At 52.7% G+C, this 24095-nt stretch overlaps 2 protein-coding genes across 3 annotated transcripts in view; one reads left to right on the plus strand and one right to left on the minus strand.

Annotated features, from left to right (window-relative positions):
* Positions 1–16215, plus strand: part of LOC122370602 (E3 ubiquitin-protein ligase CBL-B-like) — a 63052-nt gene extending 46837 nt beyond the window's left edge. Inside the window, exons 6-12 of the mRNA XM_043346329.1 lie at positions 6000–6140; positions 10114–10290; positions 11871–12007; positions 12423–12511; positions 12739–13314; positions 13667–13784; positions 14165–16215. Of these exons, the coding sequence (XP_043202264.1) occupies positions 6000–6140; positions 10114–10290; positions 11871–12007; positions 12423–12511; positions 12739–13314; positions 13667–13784; positions 14165–14336 (1410 nt within the window). The 3' untranslated portion in view covers positions 14337–16215. The remainder of the gene's footprint in view (positions 1–5999; positions 6141–10113; positions 10291–11870; positions 12008–12422; positions 12512–12738; positions 13315–13666; positions 13785–14164) is intronic.
* A 193-nt stretch (positions 16216–16408) lies between these two features.
* Positions 16409–24095, minus strand: part of LOC122370592 (vang-like protein 2-B) — a 41569-nt gene continuing 33882 nt past the window's right edge. For both annotated transcript variants that reach the window (XM_043346297.1, XM_043346296.1), the window contains 2 exons: positions 17888–18053; positions 16409–17591 (listed from right to left, as the gene is read on the minus strand). In XM_043346297.1, coding sequence (XP_043202232.1) covers positions 17164–17591; positions 17888–18053 — 594 coding nt within the window. In that variant the 3' untranslated portion in view covers positions 16409–17163. The remainder of the gene's footprint in view (positions 17592–17887; positions 18054–24095) is intronic.

Here is a 24095-nt window from a genome sequence, read left to right on the forward strand (position 1 = left end):
CAACTGTGCTCTACTCCGTCCAACGTTTTATCCTATCCTCTTGACTTCAATGTCGATCTATTTCCATCCGTCGCTTCCCCTCAACGACATCTTTGCCGACGTTTTGCTCGGAAGCCGTCCACTCGGAGCCCCTGCCGTGTCGTGCCGTGGCGATCAATGGAGCTCTCGGTCACCGTCGAGCGTGGCCTCTGCCCGGCACCCGTCCTCTGCCGGGCGCCCATTCAGCTGGCGTCGCATCTGTAGCTCGCCGCCGGGTGTTGGTATCGAGTCGGGGCTGGATAAACGACTGAACGGACCACGCCGAAGGCTGGTAGCTTTCGGAAAGAGGGGAAAAGGAAAGAGTAACAGAGAGAGAGAGAGAGAGAGAGAGAGAGAGAGAGAGAGAGAGAGAGAGAGAGAGAGAGAGAGAGAGAGAGAGGAGATCGAGAGAGAGAGGAGATCGAGAGAGAGAGAGAGGAGATCGAGAGAGAGGGAGAGGAGATCGAGAGAAAGAAAGGGAGAGGAGATGGATAGACTAGGGGGAAGAGACGGATGAATAGGGAGACTGTGAGTGTTTGTTACCGTGTTTGAAGCTTACAAAGCTCAACCAGATACACTGCTATCCTCCCCGGCTTTTCTGTCGGATTCCTGACATGGCTGCACCGGCTGATTGGAGTGGAGCCGGGCTGAAACACTGCCCTATCTGGGCTCGGCTCGGCGAGTCGTTAATCCCGTCAAAGCGGCTATAACGACTGTTGACTCCGGCACGGAGCGGCAGATGACGGGTCGTGACGGGACGGATCCCTCCCCTCCCTCCGCGCCGCACCGAACCTGACCTCCTACCTTTGGTGCGAACCCGACTCCCTCTTCTTTTCCGCTGGAACAGACCCGCCCTGACATCGGGGAAAAGCGAGGATTAGCGCATTAGAAAGCGGATGCTTTTTCGTTTCCGGTATAATGCGCTGTTAGCATGATTTTTTCTCGTATGCTCAAATGCTTAAAGGTAAAAAGTGATAACGACCTGCAAACCAAACGCTTTCTTATGATTAGACCCATCTCATACACTTTTATCCGTTTCCTACAGGCACTTAGCTTAGCGAAACACTTTAAAAAATGTGAAACACTTAGCGAAACGCTTTCATCGGGAAACAAATTGTGTCTACCAGTTTGTTCTTCCATGATTTGCCTTCTGGATAGATAAACACGAAACTGGCATTCTGCAAGCTGTTGGAATGTTTGGCGATGAACGCTTATCGCTTGGTTTGACTTGTGCAAGGAGGCGTTTGTAGTGCATCATCAGCTTACTGAAGCCTGGTCATATTCCACGTCTGTCGGTTGACTCAAGCTCATGCTGTTTGATAAGAGATGGTGAGCACCCGTTTGCACTGTGTTTAGTGCGTTGTTTGATAAGGGCTTCCGGTTCAAGCAGAGAAACCAGTCACCTCTGATACGGCTCCCTACCGGGCACGTGGATAAGCGTGGGTATGTCGTGAGCAATGGACATGCTGGCCCCGGCAGCCTACAGCGGGGTCGTGTCGACAACCGACAGCCTGTGTATCGAGGCAGGAACTCCCGGCCCCCGTCCGGCCGGCCGGCCGCGCCGAGCTGGTTATAAAGATAGCGCCGCTGCAGGCCTGATGCTCGCCCCGTACACAGCCTCTTAGGACCCGTCGACCAAGGTTATATTACCGTGCTGCACTGGCTGGCTCGGTATCTCTTTGCCCCGGTTTGTCATAGCTCGCAGAGTGTAACTGATATTCAGCAGCTCAGACTTGAGTCACCTGAGCTGCTTAGCCGCATGAATTTGCACTTACAGGCCCCGCCACGCTTGAATTGTAGTCACGAGGTATGCAGGATACACTTACACTTTTCCAAATATGCTTCGTGTTCTCGATTTTAATGCACCTGCATTACTTCTCATTGACGAGTGACGACTGACTTAAATAAACTCTTTCTCCCCATTGCCCACATCAGCTTTGGAAGCCATCTTTCACCCTACCATCCGCACTCTGCGCTGATCCTGCGGTCATGATGTGGAAGATTTGAACGGATCATCGCGCGGCGGCCCCAAATCGCTGCGGGGAGCGCGGTAATATCGCCGATGAGAGCCATTGCCGGTCGGAGACAGAGTGTCGTCACTACTCACTGATCGGGCGTCTCCGCTGTGATCGGTTTCTGCTGAAGACGTCACCGCTGGCTGCTTTCTGTGTCTCTGGCTCTATCCTCATTTTCCATCTTCCTTCTAGCTCTTTCTCTATCTCCCTCTATCTCCAAGTCTGTGTCCTTTTTTTGGCTTTGTGTCCGTCTCCTTCCCAGCTCCAGCTCCGTCTATGGCTCCGACCGGGTCTTCGACTCTCAACCCGACCCTGTCCGTCTATCTTCAGCTCCGTCGTAACGATGCGTCTCCCCGGCTACTCCGTCTCACCATCGGCTTCTGTCGTTACTCGTTTGTCAGGGGTGGATTGATGAGCCCGACCAGACGACAGCGGCGAGAATGGGCTTCGATAGGACACACCGGTGCCGAGAGAGGCGATATAGCGTGGTTCGGTGAAGACTGGATTTCGACGATGGCCAGCGGGGAAAGAGCTAACATTTTGCTGGTGGCGGTGGAGGGTACCGGAGAATGGGAGCCGTATCGAGCGGTACCAGAGAGGGGATGGAGACGTTTCGGCGTCAGTCGCAGCCACGGTCAGAAATGGCTGTTTTCTTTTTGTACCAGAGACGTCTCCCTTTCGAGCCTGGTCCGTCACCCGCGTCCCACAGTCAGCCACGGCAGGCAGCACCCTCCAGCCGGCCGAGGGAGCCGAACTCCTCCAAGCCACCTGGCAGTCACGGTTCATGGTTAACCTCCTAGCCACGGTGCATGGCAATTGGCAACCCTCACCAGCCATCATCCTCCAACGGACCGAGGGGGTATTCATTCCTTCTAGCAGCCTGGCAGCCACAGTTCTTAGGTAAGCTACCAGTCAGGGTTGCTGAATAACCCTCATAACCACGGTTACTGAGCAACCCTCGTGAGCCGCGGTCCCTGAGTAACCCTTCTTGGCACATTCTCTGGATGACCTCCCAGCCTCGCTGAATGTTCGCCCTTCCGGCCGTGGTGCGGCCGCTGCCGTGATCTTCCCAACACACTGATATTGGCGTCTGTTGTCGGCGGCCCGGCCCGGCCCCCTCACTCTCACTCACACTAATCAAAGTGTCGCAGAAAGGCCTGGCGAAAGGTCAGATCCTGATTTATACGGCATCGACCCTATATTGGGACGGCTGGGCTGACTGCCTTTTGCCGGAACGGAACGTGCTCTCCACGGGGTGTTGAACCAGACTGGTTTCCAAGAAACGCCGATTTGACGCTCTTCAACATTTATGTCTCTTTGTGCTTAGAGTTGCTAGACTGTGCTTCTTATCCCCTGTTCTGCTTGCTGAAAGTTAGGTCTCGTAGCTTTAAGCTTTCTGTCTTATGATTAGTTCCCGAGCTGAACATACAAGCTATTCCCGGTGAGTTCCTATGGTGAAGCGGATGGACTTAGTGGTCGGATGGTATCGTTAGTCCCGGCGGCACTGTGCTGTGCTGTGCCGACTGTGCTGTGCCAACTGTACTGTGCCGACTGTGTCGTATGCTCGGCTGCCGTTGGCGCTCGCTCGGCCGGGTCCATCAGGCCGGCTGTCACGCCCCCCGGCCATCGACGCGCCGGTAATGGATGATCCCTGCACCTCCTCCTCCCATTCCCCGTCTACATGTCCCATTCGCCCCCCCCCCCCACCCGGTCCCAATGCATGGCCCCATTTCCACGCCTGTTATCCCTCCTCCTCCCTCCGGTCCCAGACATCCTCCTCTCCGCGGTATGCCATGTTCTTTTGGCTTGATATGTTACTTATGATTATTTATTTGTTATGATCATCATATTTGTTTATTTTGCGTTTATTTTTTTTCGGAAAACGTTGCTAGGAGTTGAATGGAAGATAGGTCATTTCGATGCGGTATGTGATGTCCGACGGTACAGGCAATGGTTATTTTTATTTGTTTTTCTTTTGTCATCACAGCCAGCGCGTTAGATATGTGCAGAACGGTGTCTGCCAGAGAGCCAGGCTCGATATGAGTCGTATGCTGGTCTTGGTATGCGTGATTACCTCTCCTGTGTGTCACTATTCGATAGGGGAGTAGAGCGCATCCTGTTGAGAGACGCAACTCGGGCCACCACTCGGGTGCTGGGAAGTCGGTCAATACGACGGCAGAGGCTAGCCGAACGCGCCGCCCGGGATGGAAAATCTCCGTGCTGAGCGATGGGGGCTCGTTTGCGGCAATGGGCCGTGTGGCGGCATATTCCAGGCGCCGCTGAGTTCTTGAGCCTGTTGCCAGCGGCCGCTAACCGTGGGTGGAAAATACCAAAACTGTGGGCGGACTGTAATCTGTCTGGCTGTCGTCGGCCAACTGTTTGATTTTCTTTTCTGACCGCATTTATCTGGTTTTGGGATGTTTGTTCTCCTGCTGCTGTCTGATAACCGTCACCCATTGCCGTCTCGTTGCTGTATGCTGATAGCGATAACTTGTCACCACCTCGTTACTGGTATTTCATTGCTATCTCGTTGCTGCTCTCGTCTTGCCGTCTCGTTGCCGTCTCGTTGCCGGTCACTCATTGCTGCCTCGTTGATAACTCATTATCACCTCGTTACCGGTGACTCGTTGCCTTCTCGTTGCCGGTCAATCCTTGCTGTCTCACTGCTGATGCCTCCCTGTCGTCTCGTAGCCGTTAACCCGCGCCCCGTAGGGGGGGGGGGGCCGAAACGGCCCCCCGTGTCCTTTTCCCTCGATATCTCCTAAACGGCTGGAGATATCGCCACCAAACTTTCAGGACCCCTCCGGGCATCAATTTTACACAATGTGACCAAAATTTTTCCAGAGGCTATGATAGGTTGGCCACAAATGACGTCAGAATGACGTCATGTTTTGCCATTTTCGACCGAAAAAAGACCGCGAGAAGAGCTGTCAGGCCTACAGCTTCAAAGATACAGAAAAATGACCAGACATTAAAGGTGTAGAATTGACAGGGCTACAAAACTGCTATCTCGGATTTTTTAAATTTTTGAGTTTTGACCCCCAAAAATCAAAAATGCCATTTTTTTATATATTAGCCAAAAAAAACCAAAAGGTTTTTTGAGTTTCGAAAAAAACGGAATATATGTGATAGTACCTACCGTCTTCTATCTACATACCAAATTTCAGATCGATATCTCGTTTTTTTGCCAAGTTATAGCGAAAAAACTGTGCAAAAATGATGACGTCAAATTTCCAAACTCAATTTTTGGCAATTCTAGACTACGTAGGGCAAAACAAAGACCACCATTGGACTCCCCGTGACGAGCTGCATCGAATGGATACCCATTTTATGCAAAAATATCAACTTTGAAATTTGACCTAATTTGACCTGACCTTGACCTAACCTTGACCAAAACGTGACCTAAGCTGGCTCCAAAGGCTGCCTGACCCGCATAATCGCATTTGCCATGTAAAATGGACCATAAAACATGTATCACACGACACCTTCATATTGTGACCCCCGGTGACCTGACCTCGCTGTGACCTGACCTGGTATCAGTGACCTCAGATAGCAAAGTATGTGTTTGACGAACAATGTACCATCGATGGTTTTCAATAACTTACCAATTTACTCGATTTCACAACACATTTCTTGAAATGCCTGTGAACGGTGAAAATCTGACCTTTGACCTGACCTGTGACGTCATCGGTTTGACCTAGGTCAATGAAATTTGGTCACAAGGTAGTTCCCGGGTGGGGCTATCCAACGCCGTTTGAATTTTGAAAATCGGCCGGTAAATTTCCGAGATCTTAGGGGGGGGCCGAAACGGCCCCTCCCCTACGGCTGGTAGGGTCCGCCGGTAGCCCTACGGGGCGCGGGTTAAGTCATTACCGCCTCGTCGATTGCTCATCGCTGTTTCATGGCCATTAGCTCATTGCCGTCTCGTTGCCTTTAACTCATGCCGTCTCTTTGCCTCTCCGACAGGTGACGCGAGAGCAATACGAGCTGTACTGTGAGATGGGCAGCACGTTCCAGCTCTGTAAGATCTGCGCCGAGAACGACAAGGACATCAAGATCGAGCCGTGCGGTCACCTGCTCTGCACGCCCTGTCTCCAGTCATGGCAGGTGAGGCACTGAGGCAACGACTGAGCACTGCGCGTGAGACACTGGTGGGCCAATTTAGCGCTGCATGTGAGACCTGAGACGGATTCCAGTTCATTCCTTCAAAATGTCGGTGAGAATTCAGCAACATTTTTTTTGAGTCCTGATATTGGCTGGGTAACTTGATTATGTTGCCTTATTCTAAGACTTGAGAGGTGTCTACAGGTAAAAGAAAAAACAGCACAGTGTAATCGTCGCCCCTTTCATTGAGTCTATTCCTATCTTTGTGTTTTATCGCGCGCGAGGGCGATGCTCAGCTTGAAGTCTAATGACTCAAGTGACCCACTGTGGGAACTAGGAAGGCTGTGTGTCATTGCCGCTTTATCATGTCTTGTGTTTAATGCCAGTTTTGTTGTACGCCATGCTAGATATGCGTTCGCTGAACGATGAGACTGCTGGGTGAAGTACTCAGGCATCAATGATTGTCAGTATATTTTGCAGTTACTGGGGTTTAGGTCTATCAATCATCTCTGTCGCATTCATTGGGGATCTAGCAACTCAATGCTTCTGCCGGCCGTGAACAGTTCTAGCGCGCCAGTGGCTCTCACGGCGCATCATAAAGCCAGCCTGGCAGATATTACGGCGCTGTAAATCCAGCCAGCTCATCGCCCCGGCCAATAAACGGGGATTCTTCATAGTAAAAAACGGACTACCGGGGTGTGGTGGCCACTTGATTGCATTGATCCTGTTTTCATGACGTGACGATTACTGGCAGGGCTAGTTTGCCTTTGCCACTCAACCTGGACAACCTGGTACAGCTGCTGGTCAGTTGTCATTGTTAAAATGACTTAGGAGCGTTCGGCGAAGCTGGAAATATTACCAAACGTGTCTCTTCTTTGGCAGCAAACTTTGGTTGGTGTCGTGATCACCTTAGGTCGATTTTCAACACATATGAACTTTTTATGCCAAACATATACTCGTATCTTGTGATCCAGATGAGTCAGAACTATATTGAAGCTTCCTGGTGATTTAGACTGCTGTGTAGCTGGCTCCTTATCTCGAGACCAACATCACATGTTGCGTGCCTGCCTTCCCGCCCCTGTGTCTTGCCTGCCCGTCCGCCTACCGTGCCATGTAATCTGTAATGCGCCCTTCCACCGCCTCTCCCTCGGGGCAGCGTCTGGCCAGGTGCGTGTTCCGTGAGGCTTGGATCACATGAAGCTATCTCCCGTAGCAAACCAGTAATTGAACCTTCGTTCCGGGTACGAGGAGCCATTACACGGAGGCCGCTCGCCCTCTGGAGACCCTCTCAGGGATCTGGCATGGAACCGCCGACACAGAGCTGGTATAGTATATCTCCTCTCTCGGTACCAGACAGCTCTTCTGCGTGTGTTCGCCTCCGCGCGTGTCGCCGACATTGAGGAGTCGGGCTCTCCTGTGGGGCGCCCACGTCCGATCGACCAGTTGCCTAGCAACGAGCGGCCCGCGGCGTCCGGGTGCGTGCCGCGCCGCCTCCTCCTCCGCCTGTTAGGCCGTCTCTCCGTGACGATTGGACTCCGTCGGGAGCGACGCCCCATCTCTCCTCTCCCCCCTACCTACCGGGAGCGGCGCCCCATCTCTCCTAGCCCCACTGGGGAGTGGCGTCTGTGCTCCTGCCGAGAATACCCCATCCTCTCATTCATCCCTCCTTCTCCGGTTGCGCCGTTACCCTCATTAGTTCGAGGCGTCCCGTCCTCTCTTAGTTCGCTGTTCCTCTCCTATCGGAGGGATTGACGCTTTTCCTCAATTTTTCTGCTGAGATTGGATCTATCATCTCCCCCCGCGGGGCAGCTTGCTGTTTCTCGCTGATTGGCGAAGGCTGAGCTGGCCGCGGGCGATTCGCCCGACCTGACTGTCGCCATGCTCTCGTTGTGGTAAAATAACGAGGTAAAAGAACACTGGCTTATCTTGACTCCGGAAATGGGCCGGAATGGGCTGATACAAGGGCCGAGGAATAATGCGCAAGCATGGTGGACTGAAGCTTCTGATACAATTGTCAGAATTGTCCGCGGTACGCTCTTGATGTCGCTAGAAGATGAAGGTAGCTACAGAGTTAAAGATAACCTGGTCCATCCTGGTCGTGTGGCATATGCAACTCTTCTTGCATAATGCATTAGCTCATTTAGTGACACAATGTAACAACTCATTTAGTGGCTGCTACCAAAGTTGGCAATTTATCGTCGGCAGGATGACAGCCACTGAAATAAATGGGTGGCGTTATGAATCGCGGGGTAAATGGATGTCGTTCTGCGGACATTTTGCAATATGGTCCCCACAGGGTGAAAGAGCGGCACATTATCTGTCTCGGGCGTGGTCGGCTCGTGCGATTTCCTTGCTCTCTGGCCCACTATTTGCTGACATCATTTGTTCCCATAGTCAGAACGACCGTGCTCCTGAGGATTATTTCGATACTAGCTGTATCACATGAGATGGATGTAGCGATACTGTTTCGACGATCAACTATTGCAGTCAAGATCTTCCGAACATTTCAGAATTAATTAAACCGCTGTTTGTGTAAGGTCAGTTATAACTGAAAAGAGCTAAATTGTTCGGCCTCGTTTGATGATTTTGACTATGATGATTTAATTGATGATTTAATAGATAATTTTAACTATGCCCCCAGATGCGCTTACGCGCATCCAAGCATCCGCGTAAGCTGTGATTTTTGTTACTGCTCCCTGTCCCTTTCCTCCTCTCCCACTCTCTCATCTCCCTCTCTTCTCTCTCTCTCCCTTTTCTTCTCCTCCCATCCTTCCTCTCTATCTCCCTCCCCTCCCTTCCTCCCTCTTTGATCATCACGCCAGCTCCGTCTCCAATCCGGGTACATCCTGGGTGCATCCGTCTTCTCTCGGTCCGTCGGCCAGTCGCCGGAGCTGTATCGCCACAGTAGCTGACTCGGATACGTTGCCTGGCAACCCGTTCAATCAACCGTGAACCTCTCGGACGCCTAATAACCAGCCTGCAGCGCACCACAATCGCAAAGAGAAGCCGTGTGGGTCAATAGGAGCGCCGGCAAACAAATTAGTTTGGTGGCTTCCATTCCCGGATCAGTACACGGATCTTTAATGATGCTGCGCCCGGGTGGGATCGGATGTGTGGGAAGGTCTGGGCTTGGGTGTGGGCCTGGGTGAAAGAGTCTGGGCTGGATGCTAGCTGTAGTGAGAGTTTGGACTAGCTACGATCAAGAATGAGAGGGAATAGACTAGGTGTGAGCTCGGCAGGAGAGTCTAGGCCGGATGAGAGCCTGATAGATTTAAGCTATGGCTTTCACGGATGGGTGGGAAGGTCTGGGCTGGATGTGGGCCTGACTTCTGAGTGAAAGTCCGACCGAAGATGTCTTAGCCGGGTTGTTCCTAGCAAGGCTCTGTTCCTAGTGGCAGTGACCTCAGGCTCACCTCTTTACAAGGCGACCTGTCAAGTATTATTTGCGACACGTTCGATTGGCGTTCGCTGGTTTCCCTGCTCTCTGCATTATATAACTTATTTTGCGATTTTCTTATGTGCGTCTTTCCAAGAAGCTGTTGAGTGGGGATGATCAGAGAAGACAGGACGCCGATCGCTGTAAAAAGGTAGCGGACGTTGCTCTGTCAGCTCTGAGAGCCCGCTACTGATTGGCGTCCATTTATAGCATTTCCAAGTAACTATTTTGCGACTATACACATACAGTTCACTGTTCGGTGGCTCCTTTAGTCACATAAAGGCGCAGACGCTGCGTTGGACTGGTGTTGTTGTGCTTCCATTCTAGGCTGTGGTGTTCTTGGAAGCTCGGGCAAGGTGCGGTGATGCGGCCAAGCCGTCTGTGACCGCATCCGTGGATATCTACCGTACCCTGTCATGTGGTCACTGGCGAGTGACGACCGTGCGATACGGCCGGCCGTTCCGATGACCTGTACCCGGTCCCTGTGTGACACCTATGTGTGCTGTACCCGCCCTGTGACCCCCCGGCCCTCTGCCGCAGGACTCTGACGGCCAGAGCTGCCCGTTCTGCCGTGCCGAGATCCGCGGTACCGAACAGATTGTCGTAGACGCCTTCGAGCCGGGCCGGGCGCGGCCGCGGGTCCGCAGCGTCCAGCGTGACCCCCAGCCGCCGCCGCCGCCGCGACCGCCTCCCCCGTCCGCCGCCAGTCCGGCCGAGGTACGCGCATGAACCGCCGCTAGCGCTGCCTGGCGACCGGTGCCGCAACTAAAGCTGGCCACTCGGCCGCTGCGTGGCGCCCCAGTCTGACCGCTTGCTTGCTGCCCCGCTGGCCGCGCGCGCTGCTACCGCTGCCGCTTATGGTGTTCCGTTCGCCGGCGTGCTTTTCCTTCCATCTGTGTCCCGTGATATCAAGTGCATGATGTTTGATTGTTAGAAATTGATTGTGTGCGTATGAGGCATGGTTACCTGGGTGCTACACGTAGCACCCACGTGTGTTACCAGCTGGTAACACGTGTGTTACCAGCTGGTCGCGTATTTTATGCCATGCGTAGTGCGTTTGCTTGTCTTCTGATTGCTGTTTTGTTTTGGACGTTTGATAATGTATTTGCTTTGTTTATGAATAGTTGCCTTCTTCAACTGTGGTCGTTGGAAATTGTCAGTGTTTTTTTTCTTCACATTTTATGCTTGTCACACTCACAAGGCTTTTGATTTTATTGGGTAAAGTCTCTAGCTCTAACACACACCATCTGCTCAGGTCCGTTGGGACTTGGTTTCTGATTTGTCACCTTTGAACAATATTGATCTTTAAGGAACAACTGAAGTCCCTAAGCCGTAATATTTCAACATGATTCCAAAACGTTCTCTGGAAATGAACGTGTATGCCCTGCAATAAAGTGAATAGTGGATAAATATGCTGGTTTCACGTCACTTGTCTGAATCCAACCATGTGAGCTTCCCACAACTGTACATAGTACCGATTGAACAGCTGTTAGTAGTTACTATTGCGATTAAGCTATTGTTGACCGTAGTTTTAGCGTTGAAGCTGGTCAATTTCCAAGCCGCTTGGCATTCGTCGCTTTGACGCGGGCTGTGAGTCTAGTGCGGTCTGTTCGTCGCTGCTTTTGGCCGCTGCTGGTGCTTCGTGTGCTGTCCCACAAGGTGAGCTATAACCATTAACCACTTCCACCCTATCCCTGACGTGCTTCGCTTTTCACTAACATGGGTGCGCCGCCTGACGCCGGCGGCTTTTGCTGAACATGTATTGTTTATTTGGCATCAATGGACTAGTGTGGCTGATGCGTTTAAGTTTGGGGAACATGCGAGTATGCCATTTAAATTTTACACAGCCTTTCATTAGATTATTATCACTGTATTACGTGTATTCTGTCTGTGTCATTCAGTTGTTCTACTTTATTCTCTAATTCGTAGTTTATTTCTTCAGCTAATCTGATTTGTTCAGCATTGTCTAGCAGTTGTTTCTGTGTATCATATAAATGTCGTTCACGTCTTTTGTCGGTTCAGCTGAATTTTACTTGCTATTGGTAATCCAACAAAGCAAACGTGTATAATTTCCTTATGAATCATTGTTTACTGTGAAAGGCTAAAAATGTTTTATCGGGGCAGGCATCGCTGGAAGCTGTTGCCAGTCGAGCTTTGGTCAGTGGTCATACTCTAACATTGTCAGCGGCCTGTCCGGGCAGTCTCAGACCCCGGCTTCACAATATATCGTATCCTCGTGTCCCCATCTTGCTGTAACTACCCTCTGTGACCAGCTTTGTCTGCCGGTCGTCTCTCAGAGTGAGGACGAGTCGCCTCCCGCGCCGGGCCGGCCCCGGCCGCCGGAGGGACGCCCCGTGGTACGGGCCGATACTGACCTGCTGCGGGCGCCGCCGCTGCCGCCGCGGCCCGGTCACGGCCTCGTCAGGTCACGGAGGTCAGTGGGGGCTCTGGTGGGGGATCCCAGGTCAGTGGGACGTTATAGATCATAACTCACTTCTAGGTCACTGGTTGTTTATGTTAGTCAGGGTTTATCTATGGTACTGAGTGGTCGAGTGACTTTTCAGCTGCTCTAGTCTTGACAATAATATAAGCCCAGTTACCCAGGAACTTGGTGTTTGATCTTCCGTCGTAATTGCTGCAGCATTGTTCTCTCTCGTTAATGCCCTAGTCTTGACAATGATGGTGTTTTCGGTGGTGTTTTTTTTTTGTGCAAATGACGTGTGTTATTTCGTATGCAATACTATAGCTTGCACGGTATAGATTCATTGGGTCACCCGTACTGTTTGTTGTTTCGCACGATGAAGGTGCGCTTCGAATTTGAGTCATTTCCTTGCGTCTCCTGCCCGCAGTTCGCACCAGCTGTGTTCGGGCGGCCAGGAGTCGTGTAGGACGGAGCAGCGCGACCCGACTGACGTGGTGCTCACACGGCTACATCCCGGTAAGTATAGAGGGGACGGTATACGCTCAATTAATATTGAACTGTTACTTGTTCCCCCTTCGCACGGAACATTGAGTAACATTATGGATCAAGGAGCCTCATGCTGCTGTACTCGTTGATTTCATGTTTGAGACCGTCAGTCGTCGGCTGTCATGGCCATCTATCACGCTTTCCCCACCTCTTCTTTGCTGTTTGTCGTCGGCCACTGACCAAACTCACGTCGACAGGTGGTCGGTCGGAGCATGAGCGGGCGTTCGGCTCCACCTCGTCGCTGGTGGCCTCCTCTGGTGACCCGTGCCTGCCGCCGCGAGCGCCGGGGCGGCCCAACCCTCCGTTCCGACTCACTCCCGAGCCTAGCCCGCCGCCGCGGCCGGGTCGGGAGCCCAGTCCTCGGCCCAGTCCGTGGGCCACGCCGGAGCCCAGCCCGCCGCCGCTGCCGCCGCCCATAGCCGCCCCCGCCCCCGCCGAGACGGCCGCGGCTGAGGTGCGGGAGCCGCCGGCGGGCGCGGTGGTCCTGAAGACGCCGATCCCCGCGCCCCGAGCCTGCCACACGGCGGCGACTGAGCCGGCCCCGGCCTCGTCAACCGCCGCTCATCGGCACTCCTGTCCTCTGGCGCCGCCGCCGCCGCCCCCTCCACCCCCTCCGCCCCCGCCCCCGCCTCCGCCGCCTCCACCGCCGCCACCGCCCCAGACGCTGGCGCCGCTGCCAGTACCGCAGCCAGACCTGCCGCGGCCGCCGTCCCCGCCCGAGCTGTGGCTGCCTGCACACGACTACCAGAACGCCAATCTCGGCACGCCGCTGCGTGAGTGGAGAGGGCACGGCGGGAACGGGGTAACGACTCGGTGGACTGGGCGGACTCGATGGGTTGGCGGGTTTCCCTGATGCCTCGGGGCTAGATACTCAGGCGCCTGGGCCTATGAATGTTCTCCATTTAAACGCTCTTCGATTCTTTGACGCCGTTTTTTCAGCACTTCCTCGCTAATTCCCTGCGACATAATGCATGTGCGCCACATAATGAAGTGTTTATCGGATTTCTAAGCCTCCACTCTGATCATAAAAGGAGGCACTTCTCAGACGTTCTGTTTAGCACAGTTCATTCAAGCTTATCTACTAAGAATTGGACCCGGCAGTGATTTTCATGTTTCCGTTTTCAGCACCGCGCGTGTGTGCAGTGGCGGCGCAGCAGCAGACAGGGAGGAAAAGGACACCCCCGCCGGCGGCCCCCTCGCCCGTCCCCTCCTCCGCGCCAGCGCCCGTGCTTCCGAGTCCCGGGTAAGTGTCTCACCAGGGTAAGAGCCTGGCTAGCCGAGTCTTCTCAGTAGCTGATCCCGGTTCCCTTGGTGGAATCATATCGCGCTGCCGCAGCCCGTCGGTGTCATAGCACTCTCAGTCATTTCATATCCCGAGACAAGATGACGCTTGGTGGGCGTAGTAGAGATGAGCTATCAATTGAACAACGCAATTCTAACGAAAAGTGTTCGTCAATTTTCAAACAGCTTGCGGTTATCGACATTTCTGCTTGTTTGAAAAATGCACCGTTTTATATATTGCCTCATGAAACAGTTAATTCACAAGCCTGCGATCCATTCGCTATGTTATCAAGTCCCGGTATTTCCTTGTGCCTTTACTAACCGCTCACTGTGTGTTTTCAGTAAGGAGACGGACGTGAGCATATCGTACGAGAACCTACGCCTGGATCACCTGGCCCAGCTATCGGCAGAGGGATACTCGCAGCGGGCTGTTCTGCGTGCGCTCACCATCTCACAAAACGATATCCAGATCGCGAGAAACATACTCAACGAGTACGTGAACAGGGCGTGGTAGTGAGCGTCGCCGCCGGACCGCTGGTCCGGTGGTCTGCTGGTCAGTGTTGGTCCGGTCCGGTCCGATGGTCTTCTAGGTGTTACCAGCCAGTCGGCTGGTCGGTGGACTGGGGGCTGGTGACTGTCAGTGAGGGTTGGTTCGCTCGGAAGGCCGCGGCCGGTCACGCTGATATTATTGAGAGCTGTTTCGAGACCTGTGAGCGCGCTGTGTGAGTTGTTCGGGTCAGGAGTAGGCTGTTGGCAGAGGAGGAGCGCTATTTTTGCCGAGCTGTCTGTGAGAAATGCCGTAGGAAGGACGTGCTCCGTTGATGTGCCATATCTGTGTGGCACCGTGCCGCGCCGCTCGTTTTCCATGTGATTACTGTGTGTCATATCTCCTGGTTGGTGCGCGCCGGGTGGACTATCGGCACTGTGTCGCGGTATTCAGTCGCCGGCGACGCTCCCAGTGAGGAGCGAGGCTGTGCGTGACCGAACGCCCGCCGCACTCCCTGGGCCATCACTGCGGCCAAACCGACTTTGTTATTGTTATCTGTTATGGGATTGGTGGATAGAGTGTTATGTGCGGCCAGAGGTGCGCGGTCGTGTGTCAGTTATGTTTGTCAGAGTGACACGGACCTTGTGTCAGTGACACGGACCTTGTGTCAGTGACACGGGGCGTGTGTCAGTGAGTCTTGTGTCGGCGATGTGCTCGATCTGACACGATCTGCATCAGATTAGTGTCGTGATGACGCGTGTCAGGGCAATCCCGTGTGTTCACGGTCAGATATCGGATGACCCCTCCGGATCCCTGGGTGAATGACCTGACCTGACTTGACCCGGTGTGCCCGGGGCGACTTTCAGTGAAGAGTAGCGGGTTCATCCGGTCCGTTGTGTCCCTTCCCTGCTGTACGGAGACTGCCGTGTCGTTCAAATAGTGCAGGACGTATGCTACACTCTTGTGCTCGAAGTGACTCGCGTGATTATTGTTTCGGTCGACCTGACACATCTTCCGTCGTCACATGTTACTTGTTCAAGCCGTCGACCTGTATGAATCGTACTCGGGTGATTGTTTCGATGTCATCAGCTTCAGGCGGAGCCGTTCTGTCAAAGGAGGATTGTAATTATGTTGCGGCCCATCCCCATCTCCTGTGGTTGTGGGTATCGTTAGCTGGCTCTCGATCTGCCCTGCGCGGGCCTCTCGGATCCCTGCGCTGCCGACTGTCGCGGTACTGACCAAACTCAGGTGGCTGGCTCCGTCTAGCGTCCATCAGCGGCGGGATGTTCGACTGACCCTCGACTGAAATTGCTCCGGCCCACACTGTTCATCAAAATATGGTCTGTTCAGTGTTCCACTCTTTTCTTCCCTCCCGTTCTTTCCTCTGCTCTCCTTTTTAGTTCTTTCCTCCCCTCTACTATCTTTTCTGATCTTCTCTGTTCTACTTCATATCCTGCGTCTTTCCTCTCCTCTTTAATATCCTCTGCCATTTCCTGTCCTCACCTCCCGTCTCTTACTCACTTGTCTTCTCCCCCTTCCTCCATTCTCCTTTCTTCCCTTTTCTTTTCCTGGGCCGCCAGCACTGCCCGCCAATGCTTCCATGTGTTCAGGTGCAGGTTGGTGACGGTAGGCTCCTCTCTGAGTTGTGCAGAGCGCGCTGAGGTGACTATACGTTCAATGACTCGCGCCGACTCCTGTTGGACTCCTGGATAGCTGCAGAGAGAGTGAGAGAAATGTCCAGGACCACTCGTGATACGCAGAGATATGGGGAGAGCTGTCTAGACGTATGTACTAGTCCCGGCGCGACCGCGTCAGAGCTTATCGAGACCGTTGCAGTGGCGGTGGATATTTTGTCTCAGATGGATGTTACCTCGCCGTTCATGTATAATACATACATTTAATCTTGGCTTGGCTTGTGCGCTGTGCTGATAGGCGTTCTCGCATACTTCCTGTGGTTGGGTTTTGTGTAGGCAAGCAAACATTTCATCTACCCCGTGAAGATAACAGAATGTGTGTGCTATTTTTGCGTTACGATTGGGGTCCTGCAACTTCAAAAGCTGGGTCAATTGGAACGGACGTGGCTGCCAAGGAATCCAACATTTCGACGTTCTCTGACAGAATGAGCAATTATATTGGTAAAAAACGCACACGAACCAGGTAACAATATAAAAAAACAGTAGTTGATTGAGACTCGATGCAAACATTCGTAATACCATTTGGCCACGTGAAATGTCGCGTAGTTACACACCAATTCCAAAGCTGACACACATCGTACGAACGGACGGCAACAATTACATATGTCGGAACACGGAGGGAGGTCCCTCGCCAGCCACGGTGTCAGCCAGTGGAAGACAGGGTCATCCCTCCAGAGGTGCACCCTCACACCGTCCAGTGGGTCCACTCGTGACCTATGATTCCGTGAGAACATAACGAACCCCAAACAGTCGCAACGCAGCTGTGCAAACCGAGCCGCCACACCCTAACACGTCTTTTCGTCTTCCAAGCACTGTCTCGTTGGAAGATAACCAGCTCCGCTGCTATCGAGCTGATTCCCGAGCCGAGCTGGCACGCAGTTATGCTATAAACAGGATGGGACGGAATCGTCACCGTAAGAGGTGACTACAAATGACCAAAATACAGCATCAGTCATAAACATACGGTGGAATGGCGGTTGAGCACAAACACTTCACGAGTAACATGTCATGTCACACCGGGCGAGGGAGAGCTGCCGTGGTTCCGAGTGTTCTGCACAGCACTCTTGCTGCATAGTTGGACGAGTCTTCTGCGCCGTCACAAGCACGAGAAGTGGAGACCCGATCCAGCACACTAAACACACACCAACAACCTTCTCATGCTATACGGACGTTTCACTGTTCAGCCGCAGCACGAACTTGTTACACTTTGGGTCTATGATCTCCTCTGTGATGTTGAAGTGCGGCAGCTTCACCACGGTGCAGAGTAGCGACACATCCAGCTGTCGCAACTGGAAGACCACGCCGTCAGCGGCGGCGCGGGACAGCGGCGTCTCGCTCACCAGAGCCCAGCTCTGCACCGGCCGCCGCTCGCGCTCCGACTCCAGCACTGGCGCCGGCGCCAGGTAGCGCTCGAGGAAGGCGCGCGGCGCCAGGTCGTGCGCCAGACACTGCGCCAGGTGCGCCAGGATCGCCTCCATGGTGTGTCGCGGCTGCTGGCGGGTGACGCGCAGGTACTTCTGCAGCGGGCGGGCCATCGTCGGGAAGATGGCCTGCGCTGCCTCGTGCGGGTCCATCGGCATCGCCGGACCTGGGGCGAATCAGACAGGCGATCGGTTATCAAGAAATTTGGTGACTTGTTCGAAATACCTTGCGAGAATGATAATACACAGGTCTCTAGCAATTGGGGGAGTCTGAGGACCACAGCCGACGACTGACATGCATTTTTAAGATCGTAAAGCTCAACACTTGTAACAAAATAGCTATTGAAGGGTATGCACACTTCACCGCTCGTTACTCAGTCTCAGACACATGTCACGTTAGTGTCACCGGGCGCATCTGATACACTGGAGACATTGCAACTATCCGCCATGCCCTCTAACGTACCGTGCTCGTCCTGCAGCCGTTTGATATGCGTAAACGCCTCCTCTGCAGCAGTGACCAGCCGGGAGCGTCGCTTCTTCACACGCCGCTCGTACTCGTACTCCTCGTGGAAGCGCTCGTTGTGGGAGCCGTCCTTCCGCCGGCTGGCCGGCAGCACCCGAGCAGGGGTCTGAAACGGGCGGCAGAGGGTGGTCAGAGAGGCTGGCCTCAGGGAAGGTAACGGGCAACCGAATGAAGGAAGGCTTTAAGGGAGGCCGTGTTGTCTTTTAAACGGTGGATCAAGAGGCATGCCGATAAAATATCCGTACCCTTAAAAAAACACCGGCCGATTTCTGTTTATCATAAACAAATTACAAATGCGTCGGGTGAGACTGAACATCGAGGGTAATTTACGAGGGAAACAAACTCGTATGGTGCGTTCCTAACATTTTAAGAGAAAAGCTAAGCTCTATTCATCCATAAACACATAATACCTACACTATTTTTCAGTGCGGCTCCATAGGCCAAATCCACCACCCATGTGCCGGTATGCGTCGTGGCTACGCCTCCGGCCCGGATGCTCCTCACCAGTCCCACGTCACCGTGGACCACAGGGGTCAGCTCGGGCACCCGGCGATGACCCGGGGCATACCGCCGGCTCGCGACTGACACAGCTCGACACCCCGTATGTGGACGCCAGAGGCAGCGGAAATACCACGCTCGAGACACCGACAGACTTGGGCTCGGGAGTGAGCGGCCGGGGTCGCCAGGGTGGGGCCGGTGGAGGGGGTCGCTGAGGGCCACAGGGAAAGTCGCCTGAACGAGGTCTGAACGGGACAGAGCCGTAATCAGATTTCCCTACAAAACGAAGGCGCCAGGGCCGTTTGTTAGAGAAGGCGGGGTTACTCGCTCAGATTTGAGGACTAGATAACACCATGCCGACGAGACGAATATCGCGTGATGAAACATCATTCACATCTTTCAGTTTCCCCTGCATGCTTTGCTGCAATGGCCAAGGCATAAGTAAGCAGCCCTCTTCTATATGATCTCTGAAACTGGAGCTGAGTCACCGAATTCCCTCCAGCGCGTGCGGCTGCGTCACCCCTGCCCGCGACCGCCGACCACGGCAGGGTACCGCCTCAGCCCCGGGCGCTACGGTCGCTCGGTCATTTGCATACCGGGGATGAGTTAATAAGTCATTTCCTTGGTATTTGTAGACTCCAGATCCATAAAGTAGTCGCGCCTGGGGTGGGTCGGCAGGCGAGGCAAGACTCCTAAAATACAAGGGTTCTAAATACAACGCATTAGTCGGGTTCCATCTTTTAGCATGCGTAATGATGGAGCCTGAAAGTCTTCCGGTAAACTTAAGATAAAGGAAATAGGCAGCGACCAAACTTATAAGATAATGTAATATATCTTCCGCAAAATGGCTACGTGAGCACATACTCAATCACATCGGGTTATTTGAATAAGCAAAGCGCAACATAAGCAACACTCTGGCATAGCAAAATCTGTAGGTAGGTACTGGCGTCTCGTGATTGACGTCAATCGGTTAGGTATAACAAACAGACGGTCCATGAGGCCCGTCGGTATAAAAAGCATTCGATGGTGACTGGATGCATCACTACCTGTCTCTGATGTCAGCAAACTGTTCGACTCGGCCACACGTATACCCACAGCTAACCGCCGTAGCGTGCTCGCCGTATGCTAATACCGGGCAATACCACGGTGGCCGGGTCTTATTCGGGTTCGAGATCATGATTTAGAGGTTCCGCATGCCACCAATGAATAACCGGCGCACGTGAGGGTCCGCACGGCTGGCACGATCGCATGCCTACTGATGAGCGTCATTGGACCGACATGAGGTCCTTGTCCTGGCGAAACCACAACTTACGGCATGGCTGGTGGGTGAGGAGACTGTAAGTTGGGCGCTAGTTACGGGTCTCAGCTTAGCGTGATAAAGACAGACGACGTCTATTTACAGCTCATGCTTGTCTTTTAGATCGCAGTTCAATTGAGCTACCGCCTCTTATGTCAGAATCCAAGCCGCGCCGCCACTGAACTGAAATTACCCGGGCGGGTCAAAAGGTAATTTATAAGTATACGGTAAAAGTATGAGCTGTTAGTAGGCTGTTAGCCCAACGGCCCAACTAAGGTGAGCTACTTGTTATTTGTCATAACGGGTCGCTATATTTGTCACATTTACATGACGATGTGGGTTCGTGAGACATTATATCGGTAGATCTAATTTGCTGGGATATCTGCAGGCTGTCGCTACCGCGGTCTGTTGACTAACTATGCCGACAATATGACAAACCAATTAGCTCATAGTTAGCTCAGTGATTGATGATTGTTGTAGAGCTGCCACTGCGATACACGAGTGGTTCCCGAGCTTTGTGATGTGAACCAGAGGACCACTGGCCTGAACAGCTGCCGTTGTGGCCAGTTCCGTGCCGTCTATCGTCTGGCGTCCACCGTCTGCCCTGCCCAGCACCTCGCCCACAAACCCGCCCAGAGGACCACGAGCGGCGGCACGTTTCCAGGCTAGACTTCAAAGCAGCCGCACCACGTCCCCGGAAAGGAGCGGTGCTTCCCCCCGCCGGGGCATTCGGCCCGGAGACCTAACAGAAGAATAATCGCTTCTGACCACGGCTTGTAGAGCATGAATCACGGTTCTGCTGATGTTAATGTTATTCATGTTTGTAACGACCCACGAGACTTATTAAGTGTATGTGATAGCACATGTTTGTCTTTCCGAAAAATGTCACATTTGCAAGTGAAATATGACCCGGGATATTTGTGCCTCCTTTCGTTGACAAATCTTCTTGGATGTACCGAGGTGTGCACCTGTCTGGACAGAAACATGCAACCTTAGGTATGTCTTTCCGATAAACCGATAAGTGGTCCATACTCCACCAGTATAACGCCTTTTGGGGCGACTAACGGAGCGAGCGAGAGGGTGGGCCTTGCACGTGCGAAATTGCGAGGGGTTACCTCCAACTCACTTGTGCACGGCACCCTACTAACCGGTCTCTAGCGATGTGCCAAATTTGGGCACAATCGGCCCAGCCGTTCTCGAGATCTGGAAGCGGCACCCTGCACGTGCGCACGTGCAAAATGGGTCCCAACTGACTTGTGCACGGCACCCTACTAACCGGTCCCTAACTGTGTACCAAATTTGAGCGCAATCGGTCCAGCCGTTCTCGAGATCTGGAAACGACCCCTGCACGTGCGCACGTGCAGCAGCGCCCCAACTCTGGCACATGAATATGCAGTGCCTACTGTTAACGCCAGACCCCTTGAGACCCTATTTTTTCGCGATTATTTTTAAATGCGTGGAGGAATTTCAACGAAGCTCAGGATATGGCCGTTTCAAGACCTGCCGAAACTTTTACAATTTAGATATTTTATCGCCATTTCAATATTTCAGGCACTTCTCATTGACTCGTAATGTTAAATTTCGAGCAAGATTTTCACCCGGTGTGTAGAGGCTATCGCCAGTCAGTCTGTGATACGTTATGACGTCACAACTAAGCCCCGCCTCTGTGGTCTTGGCCTGCGGCGGTTTCGGGCCGGCGCGCGGTCACTCTCGCTGTGGCGGGGAGCGGGGACGGTCGAGTGGTGCCGAGAGCCGGCGGAGTTGTGCGTAACGTCTTGGCTGACAGTGCCCAAAGAGCGACATGATGACTGAAGAGCCATAAATGCTCAATGCGCATTGCTTGTACAATGCTGATATGTTCGCTGATATTTGTTTTAGTTTTATAAGCTGCAAATGTCGGGCAGATGGCATATAACTTTAGGAAATATTCACCTGTATTTAAAGCCTATGGCGTTGCAGATAATGCGATAATGGGATGTTGGATGTTACCAAGTAGCTGCCGATTTGTACATCGCTATGCAACCATCCAACAACGCAATAATAAGTTAATTGCCTTCGCTTCACATCATAAGGCTCGCTCGTTTTTCAAACAGATATTCTACATCGACAATCGTATTTGTTAGGAATCCTTAACGTTTGTTTGAAGCACGTGTGAGTAGTAGGTTGGGGAGTGATGGTCCTCTTGGTCCTTTCAAGAGTCAACAAGAGCCTAACATTTACTTGACGGTCTGCTGCAATTGATTCATAGCACGTGAATGTCATCGAAATTCATAGTCCTTTACAGATGGCAGGGGTGTCGTTTGTACAGAGGTCGCTGATGGGCACGGGTCAATGCTGCAGTCGTGGGCGGAGCCTAATGTCATATGACGTATGAAAGCCTCTATCCAGGGTGGAAAAACAGTTAACATTACGAGTCAATGACAAGTGCCACAAATATTTAAGTGACAACAAAATGTACTTGAAGAAAAAGTTTCGGCAGGTCTTGAAACAGCTATTTCCTAAATATGGTTGAAATTATTCCACGCATTTTAAAATAATCGTGAAAAATTAGGGTCTCAAGGCGTCTGGCGTTAACAGTAGTGGCCAGTGGGTGCCTACCTACATGCCAACTTTCAGCGCAATCGGCCAAGTAGTTACCGAGATATTGCAACAATGACAAAACTGACACCTCTTCGTTTTGCACGTGGCACGTGCATAAGGGGTCACCCACATGCATCGGGAATAGTCCAATACTTGGTAGAAGGAATGAAGCTACCCTACAAAAATTACCGCATGTAAATCGGTCAAGTGGTTGCTGAGATATAAGCGTCGCAGAATCGTGACCACGGCCGGCCGGCCGGCCGCTCATACTCAGAAATTTCCGTTATTCTACGTAAGACTCCGCTGTCCGCTCGCTTCGCTCGCTCCGTAATAAGTACAGACAGGGGGAAGACGGGAAAACTAGCTCCCTGATCTTTCGAACGGCCCAGGTGAACACCTATAAGAGACATAAACGGCACCCATTCCAGAATAGTGACGTGAGTCCACAGCTCACCGTCAGATCGCCTCGAAAAATGCTGAACATAACCCATGACCATACCGATCGATCAAATAACTTGTAAATTAAGCTCGAGTCCCCGGACACCTGGAAACGAAATCCCGTGTTTTACAGAAGAGAGCCCATGTTCGTGCTGTCCTTATCTATACAGTAACCGAAATTCCTCCGTGTCAACTGGTGGTCAACGGCAGCAGACTGCAGGCCGGAATTAGAATCGGAGATGAACTGCTAGTGACATGGACATTCATTCATGGACAGACAGCTGCAGCTAATTGTAATGGCTGTGGCAGCTCCGTCTAACAGTGACGACTATGACAGCTCCGTATATTTTTATCGGCTGTGGCAGCTTCATATTCTTGCGACGGCTGTGGCAGCTCCATCTAAAGATGACGGCTGTGGCGTGTGGCAGCTGAAGCTCCATCTAACTATGACAGCTGTGGCAGCTCCATCTCATCATGCACGCCGTGTCAGCTCCGTCTAATTATGACGGCTGTGGGAGCTCTATCTGAAAATCACGGCTATGACGGCTTTGTTGACAACTGACGGATGTGCCAGCCCGTCTGCTTGTGCCAGCAATGACAGCTCTGTTGACAAATGCTTTTGCAGCTCTGTGGTGACAGCTGTCAGCTATGGCAGCTCTATTTTATACTGTGACAGCTGTGGCAGCTCAGTCTTCCGGAAACAATTACATTCCGATCGACTGGGACTCGCGGGAAGCCGCGCCAGTGCAACCAACCGGACCATCTTGCTGGCCCCTGAGACAGCGAGTGAGCTGAGAGGTCAAAGGTCGACCCGCTGATGGACACTGAACGGTGCACGGGTCGCCGGTACTCCTGCCCTGGAGCGACCAGCAACCGAACGACTGCTGCCCGAGGGTCTAGTCCCAATAACAGCCGCAGTTCCGTGGATCTGACAGAGATTTGAAGCTCCGCTTGCCAGGAAGTGAGTCGCTATTTCATTTACTCATTGTCTAAGCGAATCAGCCTACTATGAACGTCAAACCCCTTGAGACCCCACTTTTTTGCGATAATTTTTAAATGCGTCAACTTTCGTTGACAATATTCTGGCAATGTATGTTTCAGAACCTGCCGAAACTTTTATTACTAAGGTATTTTGACGCCAAACGATTATGGAAGGTACTTCTCATTCACTCGTAATGTTAATGTCAATTCAGGCCCGGGCAGAGGCTTGCGCTCGGTCACACTCGAGCCCCGCCACCAGCGCCATCTGCTCTAAATGCCATCTACCAGCGCCCGCTACCGCTACCAGCTACCGCCCACCATCAAGCCTGAATGGAGCGAGAGACGCGAGTGACC

This window comes from Amphibalanus amphitrite, unplaced genomic scaffold (assembly GCF_019059575.1).
Source record: "Amphibalanus amphitrite isolate SeventyFive unplaced genomic scaffold, NRLGWU_Aamphi_draft 001148F_arrow, whole genome shotgun sequence".
Lineage (NCBI taxonomy): Eukaryota > Metazoa > Arthropoda > Thecostraca > Balanomorpha > Balanidae > Amphibalanus > Amphibalanus amphitrite.